At 34.7% G+C, this 23,151-nt stretch overlaps 1 protein-coding gene across 1 annotated transcript in view; it reads right to left on the reverse strand.

Annotated features, from left to right (window-relative positions):
• Nucleotides 1-23,151, reverse strand: part of LOC106463650 (rab proteins geranylgeranyltransferase component A 2-like) — a 74,660-nt gene extending 51,509 nt beyond the window's left edge. Inside the window, exons 1-4 of the mRNA XM_013923701.2 lie at nt 23,013-23,151; nt 12,104-12,170; nt 6,502-6,574; nt 672-808 (exon numbers count right to left, since the gene is read on the reverse strand). Of these exons, the coding sequence (XP_013779155.1) occupies nt 672-808; nt 6,502-6,574; nt 12,104-12,170; nt 23,013-23,061 (326 nt within the window). The 5' untranslated portion in view covers nt 23,062-23,151. The remainder of the gene's footprint in view (nt 1-671; nt 809-6,501; nt 6,575-12,103; nt 12,171-23,012) is intronic.

Below are 23,151 nucleotides of genomic sequence, written 5' to 3' on the forward strand. Positions count from 1 at the left end.
AAATAATCCACTTCAGCATGGAAATAGAGGAACAAAACAGCCTACCATTTCTTGACATACTCATCAGCAGACAATAGATAACATCACCACAACTGTATGCAGAAAACCCACCCACACAAACAGATACCTACACTTCCAGTCCTATCATCCAACCTCTTCCAAATTTGGTATAATTCAATGCCAAACAAAAGAGCACAAAACATTTGGGAGAAGACATCCATCAAAACAGAATGCCAAAAGATTGTACAGTGCTTCATCCTCCACCCTCATCAAAAACTCCCTGAAGAAGACCACAACAAAGAGAAATCATAAGGATAGCAATACCACTATAACCATTTACCTCCCCTACTTGCAAGTTCTCAGTGAAAACCTGAATTTTAAACTTCCTGCATAACATAATCTGTTTATGCCTTTGAATGCTATTCTGTGGTTTTAATATTTTGAAGCTGAAATGTTGGCTATAAGGAAATGTAATAGTTTGCTAACCATTTCAAAACAACGTCAAGTGCTTCAAGGGTAAGTTATCTTTTTTTCTAAGATCTTTGTGGGAAATAATATTTCAAAAAAATTGAAATGCAAAAATATTCAACTCAGATATTCCCCATGTGACCATGTTTCATAAACATTTTAAAGGCTTTAGTAACCTAATCGTCTAATTATCCACACCATACCTTATGCATGTAATGCAGGAAACATTTTGAATATTTTTGGGATACTGGGGCAAGGGAACTGCTGTTTCTTCTTCTGTTAAACATTCTGCCCACCTCTCGTCAATCAATGAAGTGGTTGTTTCATGTGGTGGTATAACCTATTTAAGAAAAATATGTCAATATTAGTAATTTTCTTTTTAAACATGTATGGTATTATTTTTATTTATTTTGCCTTTGGCCTGTAATGAGATTAGCAGTTTTAGTATATAGTAACATTCCCACATAAAATAGTCATATAACATGAGAATGAACAAGAGGAAAAAAGGCTGAAAATTCTAGGGACCTAAATTCTCAGCCAGATCCGAGTTGGTGCCTGTGGGGGAACAAGATGAAGCAAAGCTGCCTGAAGACCCAACATTTTTAACAGATAAGAAAAAAAAATTAATGCCTTAAAATGAAAAAGTTAATATATTTCTATTTTGTTGTAAATGAACAGTCCTTTAGTATATGATTATACATCTAAACCAAACAGTTTACATTCCAACCATCACTATACAAGGCCCACTATATTTGCTTTGCTCTTTCAAGCAGCATTGTTTGTTTGTTTTGTTTTTTAAGTTAAGCACAAAGCTACACAATGGGCTACCTGTGTTCTGCCCACCACGGGTATCGAAATCCGAATTCTAGAGTTGTAAGTCCGCAGACATATCAAGCAACATTGATGAGCCATGAATTCATTAAAACTAGTCAGTTGCAATGCAAGTAGTGAATCAAGAAATAGATTAGGACTCTATGTTATTTTTCCTTTACTGAAATTAGTTTTTAATTTGTCATGCAGGTGTACTGTGTTTAATAACATCCTCATAACTAGGTGTAGTCATGGGCTTGCTTGAATCATTGCTTCAGGCCAAGTTTACATATCAAAGTGGTCATTAAAGATATCTTGAAACCCCCTGGCCAGACTTCTGTACTGCTTCTCAAATGGAGTGTGATGCACATATAGTATAGGAGTATACCATAAGTTTCTTTTTTTCTGTAGTATTAGATTTATTCTGAATTTATTCTTTGTTCTTAATAAGTGCAAAGTTTTACACAACATGTGGTCAAATAGAGCATGATGCACTCTGAATTTTCAAAAGAAAAGGGGCTATTTCTTCTATTTCTTGGTTCCATCTGCTCTTGTACTAGCAAAACTTTCCAATGTCCTGTCATGGAGGGATACAGACTATCTTGCTCCACAGAAAATAGGAGCAGTGCATCCAGTCTGTTTTGTTACATGGTGTTACACAAGTTGGTTTTGACCAAAAAAGGCTTGGAAAAATCTCATTCTACAGATAAGTTTTTATAGACAATGTCATGGGTATTTTGTACATAGACTTAAGGTCCTATATATTCATTCAGGATTAGAACACTGGAAAACAATATGGTAAGAATTAAACATGGCAACTTTCTCAACAGCTACCATTGTGCCACAGCAGCAAAGGAATTCAGTTGGCCAGAGTCTCCACTTTATGGTTTTTCCATGTATGGTAGAAGTAGACAGGAAAAAGCATTCATCTGAGAGAAGTAATAGTGTTAAGTTCCATTACAATCAGTATCAAGATGCTTTAGTAGAACTGTACCTTCATGTCCTCTTCTGCAGTTATGTGAAACTGAGTTTCTGGATTCTCATCAACTCTTTTGGACACTATTTTTTTTCATCATATTCTGCTTGATGGCCATGGTACTGCCATGTTATTTAGTGTTTGATCAAAGCTCTGCTTACATTTCATCATTTCTCAAGTCAAGGATTTGGTTTTTAGACTGCTAATCATGTTATTAGCACAAAGGTCAAGTTTGGAGGATTATAGCACCTTACTCACTTGGTTTATATCACCCATCACTTGAGTGAGCACAACCAGACACATAATGAACTTGAAGCTGATTACTCACTCTGTGAACACAAGAACACAAATAACAGGACTGGGTTATAATACCTAATGCTAATACATTGCTATCATACTCCTATCACCAAAATAATCTTCCTAAATATTCACATATTACATGACTCAATCCTGATGGGATGACTGGGATTGCGTAGTACAGACACACTAAAGTTCCTATGAGAATAACAAGTAGCTTTTCACAACTTAAATTATAAATCCAATACATGTTTATTCTTGTGCTAAGACAATTCAGTCCTCATTTTTCAGACTTCAATCATTCACTGTCAATTGCATCTTAGTGTTTCTCTAGTTATTGTGAGAGTGACTTAATTACATGTAACTGTTCACTCATGAAAACCAATAGGTAAGTTGTCCATAATTTTGGTGCCGTGACCTGGAATCTAAAGCAGGTCAGGCAAGTTAGGATCACCAAGTTTTTAATTTATGAATGAGTGGTTGCTCAGATGGAGAAAATTTCAGATGTTTCATGGACAGAGGAGCTCAAGATCAATAAGAAGAAATCAGCTCCCTTGATAAAGCAAGCACTTACAAAGTTTATAATTTGTTCACTTGTTGATATATATACTTGATAGCACTATCAGTGGAACATTTAGTTTTCATCACAATCAAGAGTGGACACCAACTGTAAATATTTGAGTTAACTGCTGTTCACAGCGAAAATAAAAGTGAACCAATCAAATTCAGTTATGATGAGCCCAAGCATCAAATATTTTTCACAGCACCATAGCTATCTATGTCCATCAAGCTAGAGACACTGAAAGAATGGACTTTCAGAGTGTAAAAGTTAGAATTTATGTGAAATCATGTGTCTGTTATACAGAAACCCATAAACTACAACAGAAAGAAAATTGGCTACAAGTACAGCCATCTTATGAGGGCCATGTAACATCAGTTCTGTAAGGCACACTTTTGACTGGGCCAGGAGTCACTTCATCCATCAAGTCAGGTTTGAAGTGAGTGAAATATAGCAGGCAACCAACTGTCTATTACATTTGGAAATAATACCTTCCAGTACAAGATTGTCTTTGCTGAACAGATAAAGCTTGTAATTGGGATAATCAGCAAAAATTCAGACCATACAAATTGATGATCATACGAGTTTGCCTGCTGGATTTGCTCTTAATTTTAGGTCACTTCCATACCATAATAAATTTGATTATACACACAATATTTACATTTACATATATGTGATTTCCTAACCTAATATTAAAGTTTAATTACATAATGTAAGTTTTAGTTTTCCTAGATTGTCACTGTGCCTTAAGAAAATTAACTATTGAACTGGGTGGTTTACATATTAAAGTATTTAGATGTATGAATACTCATCATTAGTAGGTGTAAAGCACAGCTGTGAAGAGCTGCAATTATCAAGGCTTTAAAGTAAAATGTTTCATGTGTTCTATGTATAATTCACATAAGTAATTTCATGCTTGGTTCATACTATGCTTAACAGCAAGGAACTATTATTTTTCTTTGTGTATACCTGAAACTAAATGAATTATATGTAAACTTGAATTTTGGCTTCAGTCTGTTTATGATGTTTTAATTAACAGTAAGTATATATCTTTTCAATGATTTAACTGATAGAAATTGTGATATTTGTATTATCAGTTTCTCTCTTATTTTTCTTTAATGCTTATAAATTTGAATGCATTGTACAAAAAGGGGAAAATTTTTGAATTGGTCAGTTATTTTAATTTTATATGATATGCATATTTTTTTAAAAATAAAATAAAATATAAATGTATCTCTGTATGGAGAATTATTATGTAGCTACTTATATATTAGTCTTTGTGATATTACAAGCTAAATGATGTATGGTAATTTTCCAAAATAAACTTGCCAATAATATATTAATTTCAAACTTTTATTTTAACATGTAGTTAACAATTGCAATTGCTTATGTTCAAAGCTTACATTTATTAATAATGACTGTAAGTTCATACAGAAATAGCTGCAATGTTTTAAATTATAATTTCATAAAAACTTGAAGTTTAAACCTACAAAGTTTAATGTTTGAAATTAAAATAGCACTGATAGCCATCTGTAACTGAAGTGTCTCTTATTTTTGCAGATGTAGCTTTAAATTTATATCATTGCTTTAATGATTTGTGGAAATGTTATCAAATCTTTGAGACACAGGTTGGCCACTTACATGTGTTTCAACTGAGTGTAAGACAATTTAAACAAGTAATTGGATCTAATGGCTAGTTTTCCAACTCCTCTACAGAAGAGAAATATGAAACAACATTCCTTGATACGTATCACACTAGAGAATGCTGAGTTAACTCAGTGAAATACTGCATACTTAGTTTATTTTTGATAAAAGTTGTGTGTTATATTTACTGAAAAAGAAATGCACAACAAGATTATGGTATTTTCACTTCAGAATTGAACTCGATCAGAGCAAAGAATATAACAAATGAGAGATAATCAAGTTTGGAGTTATTTTTGAGAACATAAAATTACTGTAGACTGGTCTTTGTAGTCTGTTGGTTAAACAGTGATTTTAAAGGTGTAGTCAATCACTGACTAATTTCATTCTTTTAATATTAAGGATAAACAAGTCAGCTCGTCTTAGAGCCTTTAAGGTTGATAGGATTCACAAGATCAATATACTGTTTTATGGAAATATCGGTAAGTTCATTCAGTCTTTTCATGTTAACTTATCAATCCAGTATAAAATAAAAGTAAATGTAACAAAAAGATGTACTCCTTCAACATTTAGACCAATTATTCTATGGTACAAAAATGATTTCTAATTTAGTTTTTATTTCATTCCAGCAAACTTAAAGAGAAAACCTGTGATCTAAATGTATAACTGTTGGGCCTATAACAAAATCAGCACCTTATATTTCACAACACTTTCTTTTGAAATAAAATATATAAAAGTTATATTCCACATATTGAAGAGATATTTGACAAAAACTTCTGGGTTAATTCCACAACATACAGTATTTATTAAAAGCTTGCTTTCATCAACCAATATAAATATTCAAATAGTCTTTTGCTACAAACAGCACATAAATAAGTTTGAAAGCCTGCATTTAATAAATAAATTGAGGATTTAGCATATAAGTTTATTTTAAGTTTTTATCAAAATTTAAAAATGATGACAAAACTTGAATTGAAGAAATAATTATTTAAAAAATACTACATGTACATACAAATTAAAATTAAAAATAGCTTAAATTCCTTTTCTCACTTTGACATTAAGTTGCATAAAATTGTAATGGTTATTTTGATGATTTTGATACAGTAATATAAAACAGCATGTATATGTTTAATTATCACCAGGGAATGAAGAATATTCAAGTTGCTGAATTACCGAGGTGCTAGATTACTTGTACACTTTTACACATGTAGCTGTTAGTTGCATAAATAAAACTGCTTATAAAAACTAAATGTAAGTACAAAATTCAGATATTTATATTATGAACCATTTAATTCTTTACACTACTAAATAAATACTTCTTATGATTAAAATGTGAGAAATCAACTTTTTCTAACATTGAGAAGTTCATATAATTCTGCATTAAGGGAATAAATAAATCAAGCAGAGTTAACAACTCTGATTTTTAACAATATTTTATAAAAAGAAAGTATTACACTAAAATTTGTAAGATATTAATATCTATGCTTTTCTGATACTTACTTGATAGTAGGAAGGTTTGAATAAGACTGTATATAAGAAAACTTTATTGTGCCCCACATGAGCAAAAAATGCTTAGGGAAGAAAAATTGAAATCACTTTGCAGAAGAACTTATTAATAATCTCAATTTTGTAATAGAAATACAGAAAATTCTTAATAATATTGATTGTGCAATTGTAAACCAAAACCAGAATGTATTAAATATAAATGATTTATTCAGAACAATACAATAGATTAGATATTTATGTTTACCTTATGTTTCTCTGTCCATTCAGTCAGCTGATCAAAGTTGAAATTTGCCCAGCTTCCTCCATAGTAATGATTTCTGTTGTGAGTAAAAATTGTATCATGATTTATAATACAGAAAATTACATACCTTACAAGTATCCACAAAAATCAATAATTTCTAAAGCATACAGAAAAAAAGAAAGAAAAACAACGGTTGGAAAATCACAAAATCAAATATATCATGGAGTCTTCACATGTACATGCCTATCAGACCTAATAAACTGGATTTTAAGGAATCCCTGTCAACATCTGTTAATTTCTACAGTTGTAAATTGTTATAATTGTGAAAGCTGCTTGTATGAATGTTTAAGCACCAAAAAACGAATAATAACTGCAGTTATTGTAAACTCCTTTAAACCTTTATTTTGTAACTAGAATTGATTCTGATCAATAGATACTGCACCCGACTTCACAACTGGATGATGAAAAAAGGTAGCATACAGGAAATTTATGGAAGTAAAAGCAACACAAGTTGCATTCCAACACTTAAGAGTTGTGGTTAATAATTTATGCTAATACATGTGTGTTTGTTTGTTTCTTTGTTTTGAATTTTGCGCAAAGCTACATGAGGGTTATCTGCATTGGCCATCTCTAATTTAACAGTGTAAGACTAGAGGGAAGGCAGCTAGTCATCACCACCCACCGTCAACTCTTGGGCTACTCTTTTACCAGTCAAGCACCCTAACCACCTGGCCATACTGGGCCTTGATGTGGAAACCATTGATTATTTGCCAACCATTTGCAGAGGAACAAACAAATGCAAAAAAAATGTGATTGGTTCAAAGTGATCACATGAACCAACCTGGAACACCACATATTCAAATAAAGCAGTAAATCTCTCAACATAAACCAGGAATATCAGGTGAAGAAGGAAAACTAACCAGCCCCCCTCCCATGACCGTTCCACCATCAAGGGAGGAGTAGACTCAAAGGTCACAGAGAAAAGCCCCCAAATATCATAAACTTGAATGACTAATTGAAGAAAAGGAGTAGGTGATGGGTGATCCAAATTGAACTAGTAAGAAGACGACTTAGGAAAGAAAAGCATCAGAAAAACGGAGTCCAAATTCTCTCCAGAAAAACCAGGATCAACAAAAAAACAACTTCAAAGGCCCCAGAAGAATCAATAAGGGGCTAACACTATGCCAAAGGGAAAAGCACAGAATTGGAAGACTCAATTCTGATGGACAAAAGTTATCATTTTCCTAAACTGAAAATGTATTTCCAAACATACTTACCTCCTCTGACACTAATAGCTATTTCTTGATCTTCATCTTTGCCATCTGACATTGTGTTTACTTGCTCCAGTCTTTATATACCCCACTCGACTGCCTTTGGCTATATCTAATTTGCAAAACGTTATGCCAGCCATCACATGCCCTCTATGCAGGTACTGTATATAAGCTCTGTATGCAGACAATAAAATCACTTTTTCAAAACTTACCTCCTTCCAGTCACTAACACCAGCTCTTAGAGGGGAGGAAAGGAGAGTGTCAGCAGAGGTAAGTATGTTTGGAAATAAATTTTCAGTTTAGGAAAATGATAACTTCCAGAACATACATACCTCTGCTGACATTAATAGCTAGAATACCACACTTAGAAGGTGGAGGGGCTGATGATGACAGAAATCATACAGAAAGCATCTGCTAAGAACAAATATGTACCACCAGAAGTGTTATCAAAGTGGAGAACACCACACTACATCCAGAACAGGTATGCTCTTCACCCAGAACTACAGAAAATTGAAAAGTGTGGAATATAATACAAGTATGATGATCCAGCCCCGACCAAACAGCAGAGATTCCACAATTCGGGTTGGATTTATGGGGTCATGGTATCCATATCTCACGTTGGTGGCCACTGCAGTTGGACTACAGATATATGTATCTTTATGATAGAATCCCTACCAGTAACCACAGAATGATGCATTTCGAACCCCTGGATGTATGAAAGAAAAAGCAACACCAAAGTAGACAATCCTTCTGATCAACCTGAAGAAGTCCAAAAGGCAACATCCCAGGTCTGGATTGATGGGATCATATGCCATACTGCACCAAAGCCCAAACCTCATCCAGTGTGGATTTACAAAAAGTTGTCTTTACTCCACCACCAAGTAGGCAAGGAGAATTCCACTTACCCATGGAATTAACGAGAGGATGTGGAACATTGTCCCACCGAGGACCAAAGATGGGACCATGTCGCATTTGGATTTACGAGAAAACAGTGGAACCCCTGCATGAACAACTTAAGGCCTGTTCATAAGATGGTCCAAGCACCCCCCCCAACTGTATAGCTAATCATCAAATCTGGACTGGTTTTACGAGTAGGCTCTCGCGTAGGTTGGTCCTGCTCCTACTGACATCTGGGAAAACCTCCAGGGACCCAGGTAAAAGGATCCCCAACTTTGTCCTTTGGAGAAAACTCAACACTCCGAAGGTAAATCCTCTGTCCACCACCCCAGCAACTGGGAACTGGGTGTGGTAAGGACTCCTGATCTCCACTAGTAGAAGTAAGGCAGGAACATAAGAATTGGGAAGTCCTGAGGAACAGGTCTCCGGAGACAGTGCAACAGCTGAACCATATTCCCTAATTTTTAAAAGCAAACTTATCTCGACTGATTCAGCTCTAAGATCAGCAGGGACTGGCAAAATCCCCTTTTTCATGATAGTCCATGAGTAGCAATCCATTAGAAATAATGTAATATGATATCACCATCTAGAATTGCGTCCAGATGGTCTTATGGAACACCTCATCTCAATAGAGTCCACTGCAACTAGAAACTGATATAAAGGTTGCTAGTGCAGAATTTAAATACAAGGATACCCGACTGGGCAACACTTGCCACTGAGTGGGATCCAAAAAAATCAATAGGGACTCTAGATGAGAAAGGAACGATAACTGTAAGTCAAATAACACGTTACTCATCACCCTGTTAAGATCTAGTAGGGGTAGTCAACACAGCCACGGGGGGGAAGACAAAGTCCCTTCAAAGAGGAAACTGCCAGATCGCGAAGGTAATGAGATATGAACGTGTTGGGAGAAGTCCACATATTGGCCCTTAAAATTTATCACCAGAATAAGGATGGAAACGATTAAAAGAACCAATGGAATAAGGAGTGGAAGGAAGGGGCCTTGAGACACGAATGGATGAACCTGCAGAAGTACAAGTGGAAGTAGAATAGGGTTGAGCAGCCAAAGACAATAAAGAAGACTGCAAATGTGCTGTATCAACTCTGGCTTCTAAATATTCTGGAATTCCAGAAAATAAATAAGACCAAAGAAAAGGCACTTCCTGTAAATCTCAAAGGGCAGAAGAAGGTAAGTGAATACCCTCCAAAAATGCATCACAACTCAACAAGTCCCAGTAACAGACCAACCATGACACCAAGGCAAGTCTTGAAGAAGACAAACGTGTCATAGTAGTGACCAGTAAATAGCCCAGTTCATTGTCAAATTGTTGACGTGATCAGTGATATGCTTCAGACAAAAGTTGAAGGGAAGAGAAGTATCTTAAAACAGTAGTAAGAGTCAAATAAATCTGCAAAAATTGTGAATTTTTAAGAGAGATAACCTGGCACCCCATAGATCCAACAATGGATCCAACCTTTGAGTGTCCAAATATATATCATCCTGATGATGATATGCCAGGGAATGTTGTTCAGATAAATGAGAGGGAGGAGGCATAGCAACACCCTCACATAATTGTGTTGCAAATCTCCCTGCATGCACAGTAATATCAGGAAAAGGAGGAAAACTAAGTAATCCATTGGAGAACGATCGGACAACAGAGCAGGGTTAGACTCAAAAGCAACTGGTTGCATCTCCAAAACTTCATAAACACATGTAACTAACTGCAGAAAAAGGAGTAAAAGGTGGATGATCATGAGAGGAAAATCTGGTAAAAGAAAGAGCAGGAAACAGGGAGTCTAAATTCTCCCCAGAATATCCCATTTCAGAATGGAAATTCAAATCTGCACCTCCTGGAGAGATACCCTCGGGCCACATGAAGGACTCTATCTCATTCTGAGCTTGAAACCATTATATGGGAATTCCTATCCATTTTTTTCTTTGTAATATATTTGTAGGAAAAAACAAATTCAACAAAATATATCTCTGGATAACAAAACAAAGAATTCCCAATTATTAGAAAGTGAAAACTGAGAAAATGTAAATCACAAAATTTTTAGTCGAAATGCTCGCTCTTTGTCGAGAAAAAGTGATTTTATTGTCTGTTTACAGTGCTTATATACAGTACCTGCATAGAGGGCGTGTGAAGGCCGGCATAAAGTTTTTCAAATTAGATATTGCTGAGGGCAGTCGAGTGGAGTATATAAAGACTGGAGCAAGTGAACACAACATTAGATGGCAAAGATGAAGATTGAGAAATAGCTTTTTGTGTCAGCAGAGATATGTATGTTCTGGAATGTAGAAGACATCTGGAGGAAGGGGTAATTGGGATGTGGAAGAAGGTGTCTGATACCTTGACTTTAGTCATCTACAGGCTGGGCAAAAAAGACCACTGAAAAAAATGTTCCATCCAGAACCATGGAACTGCCAGAAATTGGTTGAGATGATAGGTAAACTACTGGATACTAGTCCCTGGTCTTCTTGGAGACCACAAAGAGACAAGAGTAAATACTCAGAGAAGGAGTGTATACCCTCTTGATGAAGTTCTTGGTCAAAAGATCCTACACCAAATCCTGGAGATGCTGAAGATAGATGTGGTCAGAAGGAGGAGAAAAGGAAATGGGAAGAAGAAAGAGATGGTAGAGAAGAAAAGTGAAATGACCATGGGTGAGAACTTGAAGAACCTAACTGTCAGTATAAAGCTGTGATTTAAGGCTGCCAAAGCGAGACAGACAGGCACCCATTGGGCCCAATCTGACAGGAGAGTAGAAATAGAGAAGGTGGAGAACTGTCCCCAAATCAAAACCAGGTGGAGGGAATGGTTGATCAGATTCATCTTCCTCCTGGTCATTCTCAAATTGAGGGGAAAGGATGTAGGTTGAAGAGATGGATGCCCAGTATGCATGAGGGATCCCACAACATGCCATACAATTGCAGTAATATTCTCAACAGTTAATAAGTCTCCAGAAGCCATAGTAGAAGCAGATCCTGTGTTTCTAACCTCGTCACTTTCACAAAACAAAGTAAAAGTCACCATTACTTGAGAATTCATGAAAAATTCAATGCTTTTGAAACAAAAATCAATGTAAAATGTACAGTAAGCTTGAACATTTTTTAATTTTTCTTTATGAATTAATCACAATTAGTAAATGTTACAAAATGACAAAATATTAATTAGCAGATATTTTTGAGTAAATAAATTGGTGAAATAATTAAATTATGATTTTACTAAAATTTTGAAACTTAATATGCAGATATGCATTCAACACCTAAAGGGTGCTGACTGCTCCAGATGTGGTTAAAAAAATTTAGCATCAGCAAATGTAAGTTGTAATTGTTCAATTATGATTTCAAAAATAACTTATTCTCTTATACTGACATTACGTCATATGACACATCCAAATTTATTTTACAGACTCCAGACTCATTTGATCATTACCTGTCCAAGTGCAATACTGTCTTCCCTATCCTAGCTGCTGCAGCTGCAAGAATACTTTCTGGCATTCCTGTAAAAATAAATAAATTTGATTTACTATGCAAGAAAAATTATTATGAATAGTACTACTTGCATGATACTCACATGTTGGACACACTATTCAAAAACAAGCTGACAGCCACTACAGCTTAACCCATTCAATGAGGCTCAGAGACAATTCTATCTAACAAATCCATAAAATAATCTGGATTTTCCCCAACTCTGGTAGTGCTTGCTGTCATGGCATCAAGATGTTATCCTACAGTCCCCTCTGACATCTTGAGGGAAACTGACACAGAAAATGTGGAAATAATTGACTTACTATATGGCTACATGTAGTGGAATGTGAGCAGAAAAAAAACATTAGAGATCATACATGTATCATCCACAGTGAATGAGCTAAAATAACCTAAAAATGTTATAATCACATTGGTAAGAAATTATTATGAAAACACCATATGTGAATACAACCTACTCCTATATTACATATGCTATATAATAAAAGTTACTTGAATAAAACTGATATTAATTACAATTCACTTATTTCATCTAATTTACATCTTAGCAGTTGTTGTTCATAAAATGTATTATATAAATAGCATCTTGACCACTACATTATGGTTGGGTTGTTTCGAATTTCGAGGAAAGCTACATGTGAAGGCTATCTACACTAGCCTTCCCTAGTTTAGCAGTGATAGACTAGATGGAAGGTAACTAGTCGACACCACTCAGTGCCAACTATTGGGCTACTGTTTTACAAATGAATTGTGTGATTGACCATCACTTTATAATGCTGTCATATCTGAAAGGGTGAGCATGTTTGGTGTGACAGGGATTTGAACACACAACCCTCAGATTATGAGTTGAGCACCCTAACCACCAGGCCAGGCCACCACTATCTCAGCTAGACTTGTGAATCCTGGTATTGGATGAAAGGCCCTGTCTACACGGAACATGGCAGACATAGTGTGGTTGACACAATATTGCATATTATTCTTTGTTTTTACTATTAAGTTCTTAGAATCTAATCTAATCAAAACTTCAATGTTGAGGCAACACCGCCACTGGATGCTTCAACAGATAAGTTAAGGTTTCATGATTTCAACAATGATCAATAAGACTGTACTTGTAGGAGCAAAATTGAATATGGTATGATCAATCCAAAGTCACTGAACATTACTTTAGTGGCATTAGAAGTATGAATGGATGAACAGATCTTCTGGTGCCTCTGATGCTACTTAACAACATATTAAACATTTCACAAGTTCAACTGAACCAGACATTATTGTGTTACAAGATAATGCCTGATGTCATTTGTTTACTGCTACAATTGTGATAGACTACCATGAATAAGAAACCACAAAGAATATATTGGCCAGCAAGGAATCCTAATCTAAGTGTCAGGAAATGTTTCTGTGACATCCTTGTTATGATATAGATCAATGCTTTAACTCACACATGCATTACCAGAGAGCCTGGCATTGCATTAACTAAGTAATAATATAGGATGTTGCCTACTCATAGTAATTATTGTAAGCAAACCATGCAGATACAAAGGCCATCAATAGTGAAGGAGGAGAGGTGAAATACTTATTATTGAGTTTCTCTCACTGATAGGAAAGTCTTTCAATAACAGTGATTTAGTAAGAATTACTCTAAATTTTAGGGTATTCATATTCCATAGGTTTCTAAACATTTCTGCTCAGATGTTTATTTGATTAAATAATAATTAAAGGTATCTTACCCCTTACATCTTTTGTTTTGGTTTGGTTTCAATTTTGCACAAAGCTACATGAGGGCTATATGCACTAGCTGTTCCTAATTTAGCAGTAAAATACTAAAGGGAAGGCAGCTTATCATCACCACCCACTATGAACTTTTGAGCTACTATTTTACCAACAAATAGTATGATTGTTCGTCACATTATAATGCCCCCCACAACTGAAAAAGTGAGCATGTTTGGTGGGGTGGGGATTCGAACCTGTGATCCTCAAATTGAAAGTCAAGCACCCTAGCCATTTGGCCATGCAAGGCCTACATCTTTTGGACATTTCATCCGAGATGAATATCAAGTGGCTTCTAGTGCAAACAAAATAAATGAGTATAGGTCAGCAGCATCTTAATCTAGATGTTCTAATGTCAACAGAAGTAGTTACTAGCTGCCCTGTTTTCTAGCTATACAGCTATTTTTTTACAGTTGTAAGAACAACATTTTCCCCTTCATTCTAGTCAGATCTTCTGCATGTTCACACTACTGTGATTGTTGGAGCTAATGGTCAGTTCATATGTATAAAGATTTAGATTTATAATCTGATGTAGTACATAATTCTAGTGCAGTATTTCTAAGAATCGATGAGTGTAAGCAAAGGAGAACATACCATAATATGTCAACTATGTTATATCTGCCATATTCTGTGCCAACAAAGCCTTTTGTCAAATACCATGGCTCATCAGGACAGCTACAACATGACAGACATAGTATTTATTTAGGTGTTATACATATATCATCAACTTTCATGAACAACATCTGTTATGGTGTGAACATAGCATACCAAGTGGGAGGGGCAAGACTAAAGAGATCCACAATCTCAAGTGTTAAGGTAGTCACACAAAGCATTCACTAATGTATGCAGCCATCACATTATTGTACTGTTGGACTATTTGACTTTGAAGATGGCTAGAATCAAGCAGATACTGGCAACAAGCTAAAAATTCTGGTAGTTTTGGACACCAGACACTGTCAATTGAAATTTGGCAAATCGAGATCTAAAATTTTTGAAATAAGCTCTGGCTTACTACAAGAATCCCTGCTGAGTCTTGTCATTGTCAATGTACATATAGCTGATCTGGTCAATATACATGTAGCTGATCAGGTCAATGTACATGCAGCTGATCTGGCCAATGCACATATGTTGATAATTGTTGCAAGCATCTCACAAATGCCAATAGAAACTGTGGTGGGTCTGAAAAATGTCAGCAGAAGCTTCTGACATTGGACTATAGATAAAAAAAAAAGGTTGATTCAACTAAATAAGGCCTACCAAATGTCACACAGAAATATACAGACAGAAGAGCACATAAAGTCTTGTAATGACTGTAGATTGCCAGTTTCTGCACATACTGACCATATGAGAAAGAAATCAATGTACAGTATTACTCTTTTCAGATATCCTGCAGCTCAGAAAATACAGGAAAGCAGTTGCATCTGCCTGATGAAAGCACCAATCATGACCAGAATAAAGTATGAAATGTACTTGTGCGCATCAGGGGCAAAGCAGCAATGATGACCATGTTACAGGGGGTTCACAGAGCAGTTAGACCAATGCACCCTGCATTTTTGGTTTGATTTGAGTAGCATTACTACAAGAAAAAGGATTCTAGCTACCTAGGTGCTAATCAAGGCAACCATAACCACAATTCACCCACTTTATTAGCACTTGAAAAAGAAAGCAGACAAAACAATAATACAGAGACTGTCATCAAGTCATGGGCCAGTGAGACTAAGAAAGATTTAGAGGATATATGTCCACTGGAAAACATCTTGAGTATTGAGAGTCCAGGCACATGGCATTAAATTAAACACAATGAAGACTGGTAGCAGGATATGGAAGGAAAGGTTAAGAATAGTCAAAACAGTCAAAGTCATCGAATAGACTTAAAATAAGACCCAAAACTCAAGTGCTTTCAAATAGTTGACTATTCTTCTTCAGGAGAACAAAGGGTCAAATTATTCAGTATTAGTTTGTAGACAAGAAAGAATAAAGTTGGTAATAAAGAAGCCGAAATTACAGGATAGGGGAAACGATTCCTTGGAAAGAAAGGTGTAACCCATCCTTTGCTAAGAAATGTCTCCTGCTTTCAAGTTAGTGTTGTAAAGGAAAGACAAGCATGGGTTACGTCAACATAGGTCACGTGCGAGAGCATTTAATTGGTCAATTTTGTGATTTAAAGTGTCAGTAGTACAGACCTGTCTTAGAAAGAGATAATCAGTATGTCTATTAACATCATGGTAAATAACGCTTGAGAAACATACGCAAAGGTCAGTACGGAGAGTCAAAATACATAACAGTAAGGTTTGTAGGTTATTAAAACAGTCATAAGCTGTCGTTGAGTTCCATTTGAGGTTGTTAGTTCCAACATGAAGAATTAGGTATTTTACAGTCTGTGGCAGTAAAGATATAGAATCTAAAAGGTCAAGTGAAGTGTCTCCACTAATGGATTTAATTAAAACATGTTGGACTTTAACGTAAGAATGGTGTTGATACAGGTATTTAATAATAGAATCTTCAAAAATGGCAATGTAAGGTGGAAGAAGAGGTAACTTATCATTGGCAGAATTGGGTCTGTGGTCCATGAGTGGAATATCAATTTTGATAAAAGAGTTAGCACAAAGGATCACATATAAAGTGTAATAGACTTAAAATAAGACCCAAACTCGAGCGCTTTCAAATAGTTGACTATTCTTCAGGAGAACAAAGGGCCAAAAGTCATAGAATAGATGGCTCAGTCAAGAAATATGTAGTTGCTCAGGTAGGAGCCATGTGGAAAGAAGGTTATCTGTACTTCAATGGTCAGCAGCAAAAATTGAGCAATCCAGGTAATTCAGAGCATAATGTGAAGCATATAAAGATGCACTTATCTGGCTGACCAGTAACAGGAACATACCCTTGACAGACTCCTTAATTCTCATCACAAAATTGAAATTTTGTCTATAGAAGAGGTGAAAAAATCTATAAGAAATCTTGAAGACAAACATTATAACAACTTGTATTTCAGGCCACAGCATACAAAATGTGTACCACCTAGTTGATAAGGTACAGCCTTCAGTCAACTTGGTACGATCTCAGAATAATGTCATCAATCAAACGGCATACAGACTGAAGGAACACAAAATGATATAACAGGGGTCATACTGTAAACTGGAGGATAAAAGGTGGAAGTATGGAAATGGAACAAACATGAAGTATATGAAAAAGGACAGATGCTACTTAAATCAAATTTGATTAGGCATTATAACTAGAAGAACCTTGAAATCTGTCAAATCATGGGCCAGTGAGGCCAAGAAAAACATATAGAGTCTAAGTGGATAACATTAAGTTAAACACAATAAAGACTGACAGCAGGATGTAGAGTAAAAGGTTCTCTCAAACTATTTCTTACCACCCACATAAATATAACTTTCAATTATAATACCTAATGAAGTTTTAACTAATTTTGTGATGATGACAAAATTCTCAGCTGTCATGTGTTAAATCTATTCTAAACAAAATCTAAAGTAAAACAAAACCATTTCTATATACTATGAAAACACTGACTTTAACATAAAGTTGTACAAACAAATTACCTGCTAACTGACTGATGCTGGTTGTTAGGGTAACAGCTACTGCTTTTTCGAGTACATGTTCTACAGCATCAATTTTGTAATTTTCCTTAACTGAACAGTTTAGAATTTATGCAATAGATATATATGTCATCCAACCAATCAGGCGCTGTCATACCAGCATAATGCTTATAAAAGTACATACAGTCAAACTACTTCCAGCAGTAATATGCTCAATACACTCAGGGCTTCCACAACTGTAATGTCATATGACAAATGTTTAAAAATCAAAGTTTATGTTGGTAAAGGCTACTTTATGCAAGAGATTGAGGCAAAATTTCATGTTTCAGTGGGAACTGTAGGGAAACTATGAAGAAGGTATATGAAACTAGTACTGTAGCTAACAGTAAGGTTTGAGTAAGGACTTGATAAAGGCATCAGTCCCTATTTCAGAGATGCTATCCATTGCACAGGTGTGCTGATACTCTGACAGGAACTTCAGCAGTTTGCTTCTGTCAGTTTTTTAAATGTGGAGATTCTTACACTATCCACACCTGAAACTCTTATCTTTAGATGTATTCATGGCTCAGTGCTTCTTATTCAAGTTAAAAGATGGCTTCCATATCTACATGTAGTTGTAGTTCTGATATGGACTGCTGACGTTTGAGCTTGTCCTCGAGGTCACCATGGGTAGATTTGTTAATGTACCTGCACATGTCAACCTTACCTTCATCTTCACCAATACATAGTAACGTACTGTCGTCATCACGAATAACTGTTATCTCCATGTTTTTTGTTCATGTGATATCCATTTGCTTGCATAAGCTCAAAAATTAGATTTGGCTTGCTGCATATTTCATTCTATTTAAAGCCTCGTGCTTTAGAAGTTGATCTCCTTTAGCAAGCACAGGTTTTATTACATGCAATCCTTGCCTCCTCTGCATGGTCATGCCTTATCCACACGAACTCTGCCTGGGATTCACTGTGTGTTTTCTAGGTTTTATCATTTTTACTGTTCCACCAATATGCTTTTGCAGAAGTTGCATTGGTGCTTAGCATTTTTTGCTGGTTCTGGCACATCATGCTCAATATTGGATTTTTCTACTTGAACTGTCTGACAATGCTTTTATGTACTTAGCATTAGGAAGCTTCAGTGTCAGATACCGTATATGGGATGTGGATTAAAACATTCTGCTGTTCACAATATAGCCATCAACCTTAAACTACTAAAGTCAGGACAAGAGTTCTGCACAGACAGTGGTAAATGTATTGTGTACAAACAATCATACATTTAAAGATAGTGCTCATGGGAGCAACAGGTACTCTGAACTCAGTGATGACCTTGACTGACCAACAGGAGAAGAACAAGGAAACCAAGACTAACACTGAGGTGGTGAATGACACATGCACAGACAGTGAACCAGATTTTGCCAGCCTCGCATTATATAAGTTACTGCAATGTCAAAGGGTTCAGAGGAAGCAAGTACTGCATTGAAAAGCTCTCCATATTTTATGACATCATGCTCTTTCAAGAAACTAAACTCTCAGACCCTGAGAAATTCACTTTTATTGACTTTAAATGTACACTACATGCTGACTTACAGTGATTGCCATTGCAGTTTGACATGACAGCAACACCTGTTATGAAACTCTTTGTTGAATGGTCACCACTGCAAGCTATAAACCATCCAGATAACCTGTGTCACCCATACACGTCCCAGTCACACAGTATGTACATGAAAGATAACATTTGTTTTATCTGGATAAAAAAGGGTAAGAGATAACGTTATTGAAGTTTACAGTAATGCCCACTGATTTCTTTGTGCTCTATTCTGAAGACAATAAGACAAGAGGATACACATTCAAGATTTGGAGGAGACTGGCTAGAAAAGAGATGTCAGTGATCCCCAGAGTCTGGAAAGGGTTAAATGACAATACATATTTAATTGCAGAAAACGTGCAAGCTCATACATGTTTCATGTGTATATATACTTTCCAGTAAGTGTTTGAAAGTTTCTAAAAACAAATAATAATGCAGGAAAATTGTAATTAGCAGACTCAGTGTTTGTAAATAAGATAAAGATTCTTGCAGGTGCATAAGGTTCTGCACTTCTCAATGGTGGGTGGATATCTTTATACTCCATTGACCAGTGTGCACCCAACTTTAAGAGATCTTAACCTATTCCCATAAGATAACCCTTCCATCCATGGTATCATCAAAGTAGAGCCCTTCTCTGAGCCCTTTCCAATCAGTCAACATCCTTTTTCTTAAAAAGAGGGAACAATATTGCACACAGTGTTCCTAGTAAAGCCTAATGAGAGGCCTGTATAGAAATAATTACCAATTATGACTTGTAATCAATATGTCTATAAACACATCTTAAACTTCTATTAGTTTTATTACTAGTGACAAAGAGAGTTGGGTAAGGCTATAATGAAAGATATATTTGACCTTTGATAATACCAACTTGTGTAATTTACTGATGATGTTACCATAACTACTAGGTGGTTCATATAAATAAAATAAAACATTTACATATATGTTAAAAAACACATATATATATATATATATATAGAACAGTTATGTTTTTATATTTTAAGAGTGACAAAGTGCACATTCTTTATGTACACATATTTAACACTATGTACAATACTCATACAGCTACATATGATAAGCATGCACTGCAAGAGCACCCTAGTTAGAAGAACTGCAGCTGACTTAAGCAAAACAAGTTTTATTTAACAATCAATGTTCCAACCAGGTTAACAGCTAGTCTTTTTAAAACACAATTATTGATCAATTAAATACACATAATAAATATAATAAAAACAAAGACAAAACAGAACAGAGTAACACTAACAATTCAATTAGAAAATAAACAATGACTTTCAACTATAACAAAAGTTATAACATAGTGTTACTACCAGTCATTTTTTCGTTAACAACATAGTTGATTAAGCATATGCCTTAGATAAAACTATCAGCCAAGCGAATACATAATAATAATAATAATTACAAATAAACAGAAAACAGGACAGAGTATTGTAACACTTTGGTTAGAAAATGGTTACAGACCTTTGACTACAATGAAGAGGTATAGAAGAGACAGTGTAGATGCAAAGAGCATACTCTGTTTAAAATAATATGTATATCTTGTACACTGGGTTTTCATTACATTTTCTTGAAGCAATTCAGACTATATAGAAATTTTATCACTATATAAGAAAGATTAATTGGCTTATAATTTCCAGAGCAACTATTATCACTCCCTCTTAATATAGAAGTAATACTAGGAACTCTCCAATCCTTAGCACCATCCTACTGTTTACTGACCTACCAAAAAGGAAACTAGTTGCCAGAAGCATCTAACACCATGACAATCAAAACATCTCATCCAATACCTCTCTAAGGTTCACACAATTCACCAAGGATGTGTAGTCAATATAGTCTTGCTTTCTGTCCACTATATTATGACCATTCACAAAAATAATCCTTGAGCCAGCTGTGTTCATTAATTGCTCTAAAACTATTCAAACATTTCTGTTTCTGAAACTACATGTCCATGTTAATGAGGAGAACATGATATACTCACCAGTATACAAAATCAGACATGCCCAGTATAAGTTTAAGCACTGCTCATCCAAATATATTTTTGTTTGTTTTCAACTGGTGATAAAATAGTTTTATATTAGTGTACAATATAATTTTATTGAAAATCTAATTGTAATATTTGTGAATGCTGACTTTCAAATGTCAATGAGGCTGCCATAATGAGCTGCATGCAATTATGTATCAATGCCATTTCCAGTTGCAAACAACAACATGACATATGCCATATTGCCAAAATGTAAAAGATTAATCAACTGCATAAATTACAAAAGCTAGCCCTTCAAGGTTCAACTTGCAACATGTTGCATCAAAAAACATCAAGGAAGTGATGAAATGAGAAAAAATGTGTGCCCAGTTAAGTGCACTTTGAGTATTACTGGCCACACATTTAATTACTGTTTTATGTGGGCCAAAATAGGATTTACTCAATAACTAAACACAACAAAACTAACATAGAGCCACAATTCAAACACTTTTTTGTGATTTATACAAATTCACTATTGACATTGATATTTTGTAAATTTAGAATAATTTTAAAGTCCCTAATGTCACTGTTATCAATGTTAAGATTTCAGCCACAGTTCAAGCTATAAATTTGGTAAATTAAAGTTTCAAAAGCAGATATACACCTAAATTTTGAGCTAAAGTTATACGTACCTATTTTAATCACATTTCCAAAAAAAATTCCATTTAATAACACTTAAAAATGTATTCAATAATACAGGGCTGTAGACAGATCAAGAAGATGTGCAAGAAAAACTTTGCTGCTATATGAAGATTACTCTAAAAGTCAAATTTTATTTTCACAAACTAGTGTTACCTACAAGAAATTCAGATGAGAAACTCCATTTTCACCAAAACATCACAATTGTTAATAACCATTCTTCCTTGGTAAAACATCTCTTAAGATTTATCTCCTTCCTATATCCACCCCTTGTTTTCAAAGATGGGTGGAAATTTGTTACATAATAATTTTGCATAATAAAAAAAAGTAAAATAAACACAACACCTTTATAGTACAATGACATTATACATAATGCTACTTTTCTCAAGTAAAAAAATTATTTTAAATATAAGACTGTCTACAAAGCTCCAGCATCTTTACCAGGTGTGATAAACCATGATTTCTTTTAAAAGTCGTATTATTTACTTATATGTGTCAGTTTTATATAACAGATATTATAAACATTAATTTAAAATAAAGCTTGCTTCATTTAATACAAAGCAAGGTGTGTGTGTATATTTCTCACCCCTAGAAATTATCAGAGTAAAGAATTCAAAGATTGTCCTGTGTCCTGAAGAATTTGGTGATTCTGCACACATGCATGTATCATTGTATATAATTGATGTATGTGCATTCTTTTATATTCCAATTATTTTCAAGCACATTAAAACCTTCAAAGTAGTGCTCTGCTACTAGTACTAAAGCTAAATTAATATTAGTGTATTTACATACGTTGTTTACAGCTTCACAACCTATATATATATATATGTGTGTGTGTGTGTGTGTGTGTGTGTTGTGTGCGTATAGATAAAAAAGGGCAACTCTTTCTATACAATTAATTAGTTAGGCCTATTTAAATTAAAACAATGTGTACTGTCATAGGTGAAGTACAGCACTGAATAGTGAAAATATTTAGAAATCTTGTGTTGTTATTTGTATTACTATTAGTATTACATTAACTTGATGATTAAGAAAAATTGAAAAATAATGAATTATCTTTAGCGGACATAAACTGCAACTTATAAACTGCGTCTAAACTCACAATGTTACACCCAAGTCAAATTCATGCACCGTAACACGGAGTCATTGTGATAGACTGGATCATATGATCGATGTAAACATAACACTAACAGAGACCTGAAATTTACAAATTACACTACAGTCTATACTCAGCAATAACATTATTTAAACTATTAATTGTTAGAAATGGTAGTTTTACCTGTTCCCAAAATAATAACATCAAAGTTTGAAGGTAAATCATCATCCATCTTAACATATAACACTTATGTACTGTATGCTAAATAATATTGTAATAACACTATATGATAATAATAATATAAATGACTTAAGTCACAGCA

This window comes from Limulus polyphemus, unplaced genomic scaffold (genome assembly GCF_000517525.1).
Source record: "Limulus polyphemus unplaced genomic scaffold, Limulus_polyphemus-2.1.2 Scaffold1453, whole genome shotgun sequence".
NCBI classification, from domain to species: Eukaryota; Metazoa; Arthropoda; class Merostomata; order Xiphosura; family Limulidae; genus Limulus; species Limulus polyphemus.